The sequence below is a fragment of the Thunnus maccoyii genome, chromosome 7 (assembly GCF_910596095.1).
Source record: "Thunnus maccoyii chromosome 7, fThuMac1.1, whole genome shotgun sequence".
Taxonomy (NCBI): domain Eukaryota; kingdom Metazoa; phylum Chordata; class Actinopteri; order Scombriformes; family Scombridae; genus Thunnus; species Thunnus maccoyii.
Genome location: NC_056539.1, coordinates 33,018,660 through 33,031,986, shown reverse-complemented (window position 1 = coordinate 33,031,986; position 13,327 = coordinate 33,018,660). Strand labels below are relative to the sequence as shown.

The following is a 13,327-nucleotide window of genomic DNA, read 5'->3' as shown; positions in this document are numbered from 1 at the left end:
ATTTTCTCGTCTCTTGCTTCCTTCATTCACATCTATTCATTGTGCCTGTGTTTGTTGCTTCCTTCTTTTTTCCTCTGAACAGGGCAAACAGGTGAAGGATCCAAATGCAGACACTACAGATAGACAGGTTGAATGAAAGGGGCTTTGATGCTCAAATCAAAAGACAGGCTTACAGGTAGTCAGCAGGGAGACAATCCAAATTGGGGGAAATATACAAATATACAAATATAAAGGGACGGGGCAGGTAGGTCATAAAACAGCAGTTCCTATTGTTGATATTCTTGCCATAAAAACAACAGGAATACATAAGCGTCAGGATAAGAATCAGGAACGCATAGTATCAGGATGGCTAGAAAGCAAATGTCCCATGAGGCAACATGGATGAACTGGCAGGGAGTGAATGACTGAGACCGGTAAACGCACTGGGGAGCTAATGAGGGAATGTGCAGCAGGTGCAGACAATTAGGGAGTGGAAACAAGTGAGCATATGGGTGTGATAACCAGGTAGAAAATCCGGGAGAATCTTGTCAACAGATAGAGAATGGCAAGGCCAGAAGAGTGCGGGACTGAAGGTAGGGACAGAGGCAGAAAGGGCGAGAGAAACACAAACAAGAATCATGACAGAACAAATCAACATACAAAACATATCAAGCTTCAGAGCATATTATATTGACATGCTGTTGATGTTATATTTATTCTCCATCAGTGCTGCTCAGAGTCAGTCAATACAGGAGGCCAAACTGAAGGCCCTGGAGTGCCACTTCACGTGGGACATCAACCTAAGCAGGACCAAACTTTTCCGTCTTAGGGACAAGCTGGAGGACATCGGCACTGAGGAGGGAAACAGCTGGCTGGGTCACATTTACAACCTGCAGGGGTACATTCACTACCAGCTTGGCTTCACTGAAGATGCCCGGTGTTTCTTCAGTAGGGCTGCAGAGGCCTTCTGCCAGTTGAGAAAAACTGTCTCAGATGAAGGTCCCTGGTTGGTGGTAAACTACGGGAACCTGGCTTGGCTGCACCACCACCTGGGAGAACAAGCAGAGAGTCAGACTTACCTGTCAAAAGTCGAAACCCTGCTGAAAGAATACCCATCTCCATCCCTGGACGAGCTCCATCCAGAGATCTACGCTGAAAAAGCCTGGACCCTGATGAAGTTTGACAAAGACAAAAGGTTGCTGGTTGCAGATTACTTCCAGAGAGCAATCAGGATTCAGCCCGACATGGTGGAGTGGAACACCAGCCATGTCATAGCATTAGTGAATGTTCAAAAGTATGGCAACACACCAGTGGGAGAAGACATCCTGGAGGAAATGAGAATGGCCAAGGAACAGGATCCAGAGAACTTGTACCTTGCTGTTCTCGACCTTGAGCAGCGTGCTAGGAAAGGAGAAAGAATTGAAGATGAAGCACAGGAGTTAGCCAGAAAGGTTTTGAAGAATCCTGTCAGCAGCTACAGTGGTATGAAAGAGTTATTATGGGTTTACAGAAAATATGTATCTGTTGATGAAGCTATTGCTCTGGCAGAGGAAGCTCTGGAAAAACATCCAGATAATTGTTTCCTGAAGACTTGTGCTGCACTCTGCTACAAATGGAGGATCGTTTTTCACAGTGACAGTCAGCTAAAGCAAAGCACAACAGACAGAGCAATCAGTCTCCATAAAGAAGTCATTTCTCTTTACCCTCATTCATCACTTCTGAAGAAGATAACCCTTGCAAATATATACGCAAAGTCAAATCACGACTTGGCTGAAGCTGAGCAGATTTACCAGGAACTGCTAGAAAGCCATCTGGAACCTGCAGACAAACAGATGCTCTACAACTGCTACGCAAAATACTTGCAGTTTGATCGACGAGATTACAACAGGTCAATAGAATATCACATGAAGGCGGCAGAAATACCGCAACAATCCTTCTTACGATACAATAGCATCAAAGTTCTGAAGAAGATTAAAAAAAGAAACAGGAGCCCAATATGTGGAGAAATAGAGGAGTTCCTGGCCAAGCTGGAAGTCAAGAAATCCTAAATCTTGTAGAAACTGTAGGTATTCTATTACCTAAAAAAATCTGTTCATATTCATCATTCTGATTTTATACACATTGGAAAAACTTGCAGAAAAGATTTGTTGAAGTTACAGAAAAGAATACTTCAAATAATTTTACAGACAATTGTGTGACAAAAGTCAATGGTTCACATATGTCTTGCAATTAAAATGTGTGAACCTATTAATGATGATAATAAACTTTATTTATATAGCACTTTTCAAAACAACCATTACAAAGTGCTTCACAAACAAGAACAAAAAAAGAAAAGTAATCACATACAAAATCACAGTCAGCAAATGAAATAACACATAAAACAGTTAAAAGTAATGATAAAAATAATCAATAAAAGTACACAGAAAAGCAACATAAAATAAGTAACACATAAAATAATTAAGAAAAAGCCATGCGGTAGAAGTAAGCTTTGAGAGATGATTTAGCAGAAGGCAGTGAATTTTCTAGTTTAAGTTCCTCTGGTAAGCTGTTCCAAAAGGTTGGAGCTTATCAGGGGATCTCGAGCTAAATGCTGGTGAGTAATGAGTTAGGAGCTCAGCCAGGTAGCTCAGTGCCATACCATTCAGGGCGTTGAAAGTCAAGACTAAAATTTTAAAATCAATTACAAAATGGACAGGCAGCAGTGAAGGGAAGCCAAAATATGATCATGCTTTCTTGATTTTAACATTTGAGAAATGATAAAAGCATGAATCACTCTTTGAATATTATTAAACAAAATAAAAGATCTAATTCTAGAGATATTTCTCAATTGGAAAAAACTCATCTGAGCCTTTTAACATGGTTATGGTTACTCGAGGTTATGGTCTAAAATTACTCCGAGGTTTTTAAGAGTGGGTACAACATGCTGAGCTAGAGAACCAAGAGCACGCAGAACTTGGCCATGAGTGTGCTCAGGGGCTATAATAAGGATTTCCATCTTGGAGGAGTTAAACTGAAGAAAATTTACTGCCATCCAATCCTTAACCATAGCTAGGCAATTATGTAGGGAAGATAACTTAGCTGATCCAGAAGGTTTGCAGGACAAGTACAGCTGAGTATCATCTGCGTAGCAATGAAATGAAATATGACATTCTTTGATAATGTGGCCCAAAGGGAGTAAATAAAGAGAAAATAAAATTGGTCCTAGAATGGAGCCCTGTTGCACCCCATACATAGACAATGTTTGAGAGGAGGTAAAGCCATCAACACACACAATCAATTTTCTGTTAGGAAACTATTAGGAAAAACCACTAGAGGGAGAATTTTTTTCCCCCTGCTCTCAATAATATTTTACTGAAGTTTACCTGGGACATGAAGTTTAGAAACATGTCATGTATGATTAATTCGTTGATGGTTTCAAAGTTGTAGCGGGTTTATTTTTACACTATAGTAGAACTAATGGAAGACAAAAGCTGCTGGAATGAAGAAAAAGCACATTAAAATATCTGAAAAACTATAGATTTGCATTGAAAATGGTAAGCAGTAATAATGTATATCTGATTTGAAGGAAACAAGCTAAATCATTGATAACACTGGGATGGTCTCTGAAATGACATGCACTGTTAACATGTTAAAATGTCATTAACACTGTCCTGTAGGTTACATTACTGATGCTGATAGATTTTGATCAGATGTTGTATTTTAACACCTGGACTCATATATAATCATGGTCCTTGTTATATTCCTGTTGTGTTGATTTTTTTGTCTTAGCACTGTATTTGAAGTTTATATAAGAACATAACGTACTTTATATGACATTTGTTTTGCTGTAAGCTTTGTGGTAGTGAAACAGAAAAGTGATTAGTAATGCAGATCTGCCAACCCTGGATGAATTTTTTGAGTACCACTTCCGCGACCTAGATATGTCAGATGCAAATCACTGCTGTTCACACAATGAATTATTGTACATAATTCGCATACATGCAGCAGTCAAACAGACAAAAATTTGAGGGATGCACTGATATGACAATTCTTGATACCAACAGATTGTTTACAGAAATATGTGCAGATGCCACTACTGGCGTACCAGTGTACTTAAATGTCAAAATGCGTACAGTTTGGCAGGTCTGGCAATGTAATGGTAAATATGATGTATAACCTGAATATAATCACATAGTGGAACTGATTGTGTGTGTTGAAATGTATTCACTATACTAATACTATTAAATATACACTATTAAATCTTCTGCAAGTTTGTTTTGGTGGTTTATTTACATGAAATTCATGTTCTCTACACAGTTTTGCAGCACTGCACACAAAACACTGATAGACGTCAAACTACAACTTTGGAAAGCTGCTGCCCACATTAAATTTAAAAACTCCAAAACAAGCAAAATGTTGGTCCAAAGATTCAATATTTTATGTTGTGTTTTCGTACACTTTAATTTATTATTTTCTCAATATATTTCCTGGAAATAATGGTTTAATATGCTAGCAATTATACTGGGAAAATTGAAACTTCCTTGAAGAAAGGCTCCATTTAAACACAATGGAAAATTAATTCATTATTTAAAACTTTACTCTTCATGTATGTTCAATGGTATCCTAGTATGTAGGCAAATTTCACATTTTTGCATTTTCAGCTACTCTAACTCAAGCAAATCATCAAATGGAATTCATTAAATAACAGTGTGCTAATTGAACACTTTCTACTTTCTCATTGATTATCAACAATTTACATAGTTATTTACAGCTCCTTAAAGAGCCAAAAAAAAAACAACATAATACAACAATGAGATTTCATCAAGAGAGCAAAAGCAAAAAAATCTACATCAAGACAGACCTATAAAAGTTATTTGTAATTGTCTTTACAAGTGTTATTATATAATACTAAAATCTGTACAAAAATTGACAATACATTGGTTTATTTTTAATGTTAAATAATAAAATTGTTTCAGAAACATTTAAACTTTAGAGGATTGTCTTTTCCATCATCCACATTATGGGATATTACCTTTATCAAATTCACATTACAACAGTGGATAAGTTGTTCAACTATGTTGTTTGAGAACATTGGTTTAACTTTGGCAATATTTCGGATTAGTAAATAACAAGATTGAACCAGACTCTTGATGTGTTGATTGAAGTTGAGGTACTAATCAAAATTAACACCCGAGCAAGTTTAAAAGTCATTTGTCAGTGGTCCAAGATGGGGGTGACGCTGTTAGAACTATGATCAAATCAAATCTAGACGTGTCCACAGATGAGAGTAATTCCTCTGTGTAAGTACTACAAATGGATTTACAGCTATGGGTTCACTAGACTGTTGATGGTATGAAAGAGGAATCTTGAGTTTTGCTAGATTAGAAAAGTAAGACAGTCTCTCACTCTTTATCAGTGAATGATATGAAGATAATAACTTCCTCATGTGGAGCCAATGACCTCGAAGTCATTCTACATTCTCTTTTCAGTTTTCGAATATCTTTATTCATCCAGGGCCTTGGGTCAGAGGGCCGACAGGACCAAACCCTGACAAGAAATAATTCAAAAAAAGGGAGAACATGCCTCTACTCAATAGAAACCTACAGAAAAAGAAACTTACCACAATAGAAACTTATGGAAAAGGAAGAAAAAGAGTAAGTAGGTTTCTACGTCAAAGCTAAAGGTATGCAGTAGAACTTGATCTGTAGCGTTGCTACAGCTTTCGCTCCCCACCTCCATAATTCCTTTCTGCATCACTATGAACATGTAAAAACCTGGGCTCAACATCAAATTATTCACAGCAAAGCAGAAATAGCTACTGATTTTATGTCAGAGAACCCAAACGCTGCTTCAGACTCATATTTAGAGAAATACTGAGTCGAGGAAACTGCAGGATAATGAGGTGAGTAGCTGCCTCCTAATTTCATATAACTGCATGAACATAATAATAATAATAATAATAATAATAATAATAATAATAACAACAACAACAACAACAATAATAATAATAATAATAATTATTATTATTATTATTGTTATAAACCAATTGTTTTCTGTAAATTTTATCCCACACAGCCAGGGATATGATGCCAAATCCATCTGTTTTGTTTTAATTGAATACATTTTCATAATTTTAATCTTTTTTGCCTAAAAACAATCAAAGATGAGTGTAAACAGTGTGTCAAAAGTGAAGTGAAGGTTTTAATAAGACTGTCCTCAGTTGTTGCTACAGCTCTGCTTTCTTCAGTTCTTCCCTCATTTCCAACTCTTTCCTCCCTCCTTTATCTCTTCTGATATTTCTTTAATCCCCCATTTACTTCATCTTTCTCTCTATATATAATCATTTTCTTCCTCTAGTTCATCCTTCCTGTCTTCCTTGTTCCCTTCCATGTCTTGATGAATTTCTTTCCTTCCTCCCTGCCTGTTTCAGCTCAGTTTTCCATTTCTTAACCTCATTCCCTTTTGCTTTTTTCCTCTTCCTTCGTTCGCTCCTGCCTGTCCACTCAATTCATTTCTTCCATCCCTCCTTCCATGAGATGAACACTGCTTACACAAACATATCAAGCTTCAGAGCATATTTTATTGACATGCTGTTGATGTTATTTTTATTCTCCATCAGTGCTGCTCAGAGTCAGTCAACATTGCAGGCCAAACTGAAGGCCCTGCAGTGTCACTTCACCTGGGACATCGACCCCAGCAGGTCCAGACTTTTCCGTTTTAGTGACAAGCTGGAGGACATCGGCACCGAGGAGGGAAACAGCTGGCTGGGTCACATTTACAACCTGCAGGGGTACATTCACTACCAGCTGGGCTTCACTGAAGACGCCCAGCGTTTCTTCATCAGGGCCACAGAGGCCTTCCGCTGGTCAAGAAACACCGTCTCAGATGAAGGTCCCTGGTTGGCGGTGAACTACGGGAACCTGGCTTGGCTGCACCACTACCTGGGAGAACAAGCAGAGAGTCAGACTTACCTGTCAAAGGTCGAAACCCTGCTGAAAGAATACCCATCTCCATCCCAGGACGAGCTCCATCCAGAGATCTACGCTGAAAAAGCCTGGACCCTGATGAAGTTCGGCAAAGTCAAAAGGTTGCTGGTTGCAGATTGCTTCCAGAGAGCCATCAGGATGCAGCCCGACATGGTGGAGTGGAACACCAGCCATGTCATAGCATTAGTGAATGTTCAAAAGTATGGCAACACACCAGTGGGGGAAGACATCCTGGAGGAAATGAGAATGGCCAAGGAACAGGATCCAGAGAACTTGTACCTTGCTGCTCAGTACCTCGAGCAACGTGCTAAGAACAGAGAAAGAATTGAAGATGAAGCACGTGAGTTAGCCAGAAAGGTTTTGGAAAATCCTGTCAGCAGCTACAGTGGTATCAAAAAGTTATTATGGGTTTACAATAAATATGTATCTGTTGATGAAGCTATTGCTCTGGCAGAGGAGGCTCTGGAAAAACATCCAGATGAACGTTTCCTGAAGTGGTGTGCTGCACTCTGCTACAAATGGAGGATCGTTTTTCACAGCGACAGTCACCTAAAGCAAAGCACGATAGACAGAGCAATCAGTCTCCATAGAGAAGTGATTTCTCTTTACCCTCATCCATCATCATCACTTCTGAAGAAAATAACCCTCGCAAATATATACACAAAGTCAAATCACAGCCAGATTGAAGCTGAGCAGATTTACCAGGAACTGCTAGAAATGGATCTGGAACCTTTGGAGAAACAGATGCTTTACCACTACTACGCAATTTATTTACACCACATTTCGATAGAATATCACAAGAAAGTGGCAGCGATACCAAAACAATCCCACTTTCAAGGAAAGAGCATCAGAATTCTGGAGAAGATTAAAGAACGAAACAAGAACCAAATGTGTTGAGTCCAGAAATCCTAAATCCAATAGAAATTGTAGGTACTCCATTACCTAAAAACCTGTACATATTCATCATTATGATTGTATACACATTGGGAAAACTTGTGGAAAAGATTTGTGTAAGTTACAGAAAAGAATACAGATGGGTGACAAAGGAAAAACTGGTCCAGGTCTGAATGCTTGACTCCTACAGTGAGGGGATCTGGTGGCTCTGTTATGCTGTGGGGGGCATTTTGCTGGCATGGTTTGGGTCCACTTGTCCCCTTAGAGGGAAGGGTCACTGCAAATCAATACAAAGTTGTTCTGAGTGATCACCTTTATCCTAGGATGAAACATTTCTATCTTGATGGGAGTGGTCTCCTCCAAGATGACAATGCCCCAATTCACAGGACATGAGGGGTCACTGAATGGTTTAATGAGTATGAAAATGATGTGAATCATATGCCATGGCCTTCACCGTCACCAGATCTCAACCCAATTGAACACCTATGGCAGATTTTGGACGTCTTAGACAGCGCTCTCCACCACCATTATCAAAACACCAAATGAGGGAATATCTTGTGGAAGAATATTCCAGTTCATCCCTCCAGAAGAGTTCAGAGACTGTAGGATCAATGCCAAGGTGCATTGAAGCTGTTCTGGTGACACGTGGTGGCCCAACACCTTACTAAGACACTTTATATTGGTTTTTCCCTTAATTTGTCACCTGTCTGTACGTCTTATGAATAAACTGTATGAACTTATTGTCCTGTTAGTGACAAAGCTAGATCATTAGCTCGGAGAGTTTCTTTCCATCTTCAATAATATTTTTTACTGAATGAAATGATGAGAATAAAATAACACAGTAAGTAAACACCTGAGTAGAGAGAAAATAAAAAACAAAGTTTAGAAACATGTCATGTATGATTAATTCATTGTTGGTTTCAAAGTTGTAGCAGGTTTTATTTTTACACTAGTAGAACTAATGGAGGACGAAGACTGCTGGAAAGAAGAAAAATATAAATATAAATACATATAAATATAAATAAATAAATATGTGAAAAACTATAAATTTGCACTGGAAAATGGTGCACAGTAATAACATATATCTGTTTACATTACTGATGCTGATAGATTTTGATCAGATGTTGTATTTTAACACCTGGACTCATATATAACCATGGTCCTTACTATATTCCTGTTGTGTTGATATTTTTTCTTAACACTGTATTTGAAGTTTATATAAAAACCATAATGTGCTTTTTTGAGATGTGCTTTGCTGTAAGTTTTGTAGTAGTGAAAAAGAAAACTCTGATAAGCAATGTAATGATTAATATGATGTATAACCTGAATATAATCACAAAGTGGAACTGATTGTGTGGGTAGAAACTTGTACACTATACTAATACTATTAAATAAACAATATTAAATCTTCTATTTCTATCTTCTAGTTTGTTTTGGGGGTTAATTTACAAGAAATTCATGTTCTCTACACAGTTCTGCAGCACTGCACACAAAACACTGATAGACATCAAACTACAACTTTGGAAAACTGCTGCCAGCATTAAAGGACGAGTTCACAATTTTTCAAGTGTGTCTTAAAACAATCATGAGCCCAAGTGAACAGTGAAACATGTTTTTCTTGCTGTAATCATTCCTCCTGTTCATACTGATCATTAGAAGATCCCTTCTTAATGCACTTACAATGGAAGTGATGGGGAACAAAAATCCACAGTCCTCCCTCTGTGCAAAAATGTATTTAAAAGTTTATCTGAAGCTAATATGAAGTTTCAGCCGTCATGTTCACATGTTCATGGCTGCACCTTTTTATCAGACATATTAACAATGCTGTGCATCATTTTATACACATTTAAATTCAGTGGTGTAAAAAGTACTCAGATCCTTTACTTAAGTAAATGCATTAATACCACAATGTAAAAAATACTCCATAAATTTATTTAAAGTATTAAGTTTTCATTTCAGGCTGTGACTGATATATAAAATACATTTAACAAAGTACATTATTAATACTGAGGAGTTTATGCATGAACAGGACTTAGTTGTTGTCTCTGCTCGAGGTGGATCTAGTTTGAACTACTTTGTGAGGGTCATTAGATAAATCTCAGAGGTCTTGAGGTGACATATTAGATAGGAAAGAAGAAAAAACTGTTCTGCTACAGAAATGTCCCAGTTGTATGGTCCGGATGTTTGACAAATCCTTTATGTATCTGTATTGATTAATGAGAGGTGACAGAGTGAGATCTTTGGTAGGTTTGTTAAGTTTCAACACCTGAGTGATCACTGCTGTCTTCATATTTGAGGGAAGTTTAGAGTCGATAGTTTTGTGTCTGTCATGTTGTTGAACCTCATTCTGTTGTAGTCTGTGGCGTTATTATTTGATACAACAATTAGTGCTGCTGATGTAAGGTTTTATTTAAATTTAGTGTAATGACCAGAGTTTAGTTAAGGGCATAACAGACATCGAGCCCTTATTATTCTGCACATTGTCCAAGAGGTGCACACGGTAATTCATTTGTTTTATATTTGTGTATAATGCTGATGTGCCTTTACATGGACAATGTGAAACGGTTTCAGTAATTTTATTTGATTTCATCGCATTTCTGTTGTGCCAATGTGTTTTGGCCTGTATATCAATGGACACTTGTCAAAAAAACTTTAAAATGACCGAGAGATGTATATTTTAAACTTTTTATGTCTTTTATTTTCTTGTAGTTTTCAAAGTGTCTACTGATGAAAGAGAGACAGATTAAATAAAGCTTCGAACAGTGTTGGTCGGGACCTCGCACTCTGGCCCGTCGGGATCAGATGATTTCACTTTTTAAAAATGAGGGATATTTATTACAAGTGTGGTGTGCTTTTATTTGAAAGTTTGATTGACAGGATGAGAATTTTTTTACAGGGTGAGACATGTCTGTCTTGCTCACACCTGTGTCATCAAAATTATGCAAGTTTTGGGCCCATTCACTTGAATTTCAATTAGTCAATTGAAAACTCTTGATGAGTTTGTGTGTAAAACAAATTAATTTCCTAATTTTCATCAAGTCTATTTTTAGAAAAATAAAGACTTTTAACCCACATGACCTGGTCAAAGTTTGATTGACATGTGTACTGTCAGGTGCATAGAAACAATAAGTAACTGGACACAGAAAAATATTTATATACTTGAATGGAGAGTCTGAGTGAACCCACACATTTTTGAACATTTACTGCTTCCACATAGTTTTAGATGCAGACTTCATTTGAACTTTAAATGAGTCACAAGACTTTGACCTACAAATCTTCTCTCTATTTACATGTTTTTCTATCTTTTACTGTTTTTGAGATATTTATATATATCACTGAGGGAGTGACATCGCCAGGAGCAGTTGGAGAGGAGGATTTTAGAGTACTCTTCTTGTGAAATATCTTCATAAATCCCATTACTTTGGCCAAATCTTACATTAAAAATCATATATTTAGTAGGAAATGTCATGGTGAATCCATTGATACAGGTTTGAAAGTGGTCAGACTTATAATTTAGACATCAGAAGCCTCTGTTTGACACAAAGATCATGCCTCCCCATTGTTTTACTTTATAAAGGCTCAAACGCACTGAAAGCGATAATTGACACGTGTCATTTGACACTATCTCTCTCTTTTTTGGCTGCAGAGAAAACAGCTTTGGTCGCTGGGTCCGCATTTCACGCTCCAAAAATCGAAACAAGGTTGGAGTAGGTGCATCAAGGCAGTCTGATGCGCCTCATAGCGCTTCTAGTGTGTGTTCGGCCATTGAAAACAATCAGTGTACTTCAAAACGCATGCGTCAGACGCTTCCAGTGCGTTTAGGCCTTAACTGTATTAGGAGCTATACCCGCCTGTCCGTGGGCAGGAGGGGACTGACTCTGCTCCCCTAGAACTCTGCAACCGCTGGGATTGGCCAGGATGCACCCTCTGGGCGAGCAGACCAAAACTTTAAAACAGTCTCTTATCTGAGACTCTAGGCTGTTTTTAAGCTGCTCTTTGGGATGCTTTTTGCTGGTTGCTGGTTCTTCTTGCTTTTGACCTTTTCTTCTTGCTTTCTGCCATGCCGGTGGAGAGCTGGCATTTTGCTAGTCTGAAGATGTGACTCAGAACAATAGGAGGTGAAACCTCAGAATCTGGAGTCATGAGTTGAGGGTCAAGCCTAGGAGAGCATGAGAGCATAAACCAGGAGCTCTCTTCCAATGGGAACTTTTCAAGTCCGGACCGGCCGACCTCCTTGTCATTACCAGATCCAGACTCCAGCTCCTCACCCCAGCACATCAGACTCCATTCTCCGCAGGAAGCCACCCCAGGGAGCAAGCAAGTATTCGTACAAAACCTTCATCATCTTGCTTAAACCCTGGTGCTTTCATGATTTGTAATTTCAATTGGCAATTCAGAACTAAGCTGTTTTACCTTTGATTTGACTTGCTGCTTCTCAGGTAACAGTAATCTCATCTGTTTATCAGGTCTCTCATACCAACTACACAATAGATAACTCTGCATCATGTATTCAAATCATTCACTAGCCATAGCCTTGTGTACCCGTTTCACTTTCCCTCTTGTGTCTTGTTTGTAAAATGTTGTAGTTTTTAGTACTTGTAGCTGTAGTATTAGTAATAAATGTGTATGTAAAGTGGACTTGTTTGTGTTTTCTTGTGCTTGCATCTCAGTCACTTAACCTTAAAAAACCTATACCCTTGCAAAATCATAATTAAGATTAATAACAATCATAATTCTAATTGACCTCTCTTGTGTGGTCAATAAGGAGGACTACTTTCCTGTTATTATACCTACTCTAAGATTAGTTATGTGTCTGGACAAATAATTTCATGTTGGGGTTTTGCACAATAATAGTTCATAATTCCCCCAGAAAATCATACAGCTATTTGAGTGCACAAATTCCTACAAAGTCGATCCTACTACTTTCTCACCTCGTATTACCTCATGATTATTACGGGTTTGAGCATGTCTGCCTTTTTGTCGTATTAATCTGATTATGTAACTAAGGCAAGATAAGGCAAGTAGCACATTTCAACAACAAGGCAATTCAAAGTGCTGTAAATAAAATTTATTTCTGTAGCACCTTTCAAAAGTAGAGTTACATGGTGCCTCACAGGTGCAGAAGGAATTACTGTTTTCTAGTTTTTTTCAGTTTTCAGGTTTTTAAAACTTTTTAAGATGAAATTCCAATCACCCAATTGGAAATGGTCGAGTAAGTTGTTTCCTTCCATTATTTCTAAAAGTTGCTTTGCAACCACTGTGGAAAACTGCTCCTCAACTGCTCCTTGGATGGCTGATGCCTCAGCCTCGGACTCAGGGAAGACAAAAAAAATACCATGAAAGTGCCCTATTAGGTGCCCCCACAGTGTGATAAAACACCCTCTAAGGTGTCCCACAGTATGACAAAATGCCCTCTAAGTTGCCCCCATGGCATGATGTGGGGGACATTCAACCTGATGATCTGGCAACCCTCAACTTTAAACTGTAGA

The 13,327-nt window shown here is 38.2% G+C and overlaps 2 protein-coding genes across 2 annotated transcripts; both read left to right on the top strand.

Annotated features, from left to right (window-relative positions):
- The first annotated feature begins 487 nt into the window (after positions 1-487).
- On the top strand, positions 488-2,027 carry LOC121900626 (interferon-induced protein with tetratricopeptide repeats 1B-like). The gene is made up of 2 exons (XM_042417056.1): positions 488-504; positions 707-2,027. The coding sequence occupies exons 1-2, from the start codon at positions 488-490 to the stop codon at positions 2,025-2,027; spliced, it is 1,338 nt and encodes a 445-aa protein (XP_042272990.1).
- A 3,828-nt stretch (positions 2,028-5,855) lies between these two features.
- Positions 5,856-7,841, top strand: LOC121900625 (interferon-induced protein with tetratricopeptide repeats 1B-like). Its single transcript, XM_042417054.1, has 2 exons — positions 5,856-5,860; positions 6,578-7,841. Exons 1-2 carry the CDS (start codon positions 5,856-5,858, stop codon positions 7,839-7,841), a joined length of 1,269 nt encoding a protein of 422 aa, XP_042272988.1.
- The last annotated feature ends 5,486 nt before the right edge of the window (positions 7,842-13,327 follow it).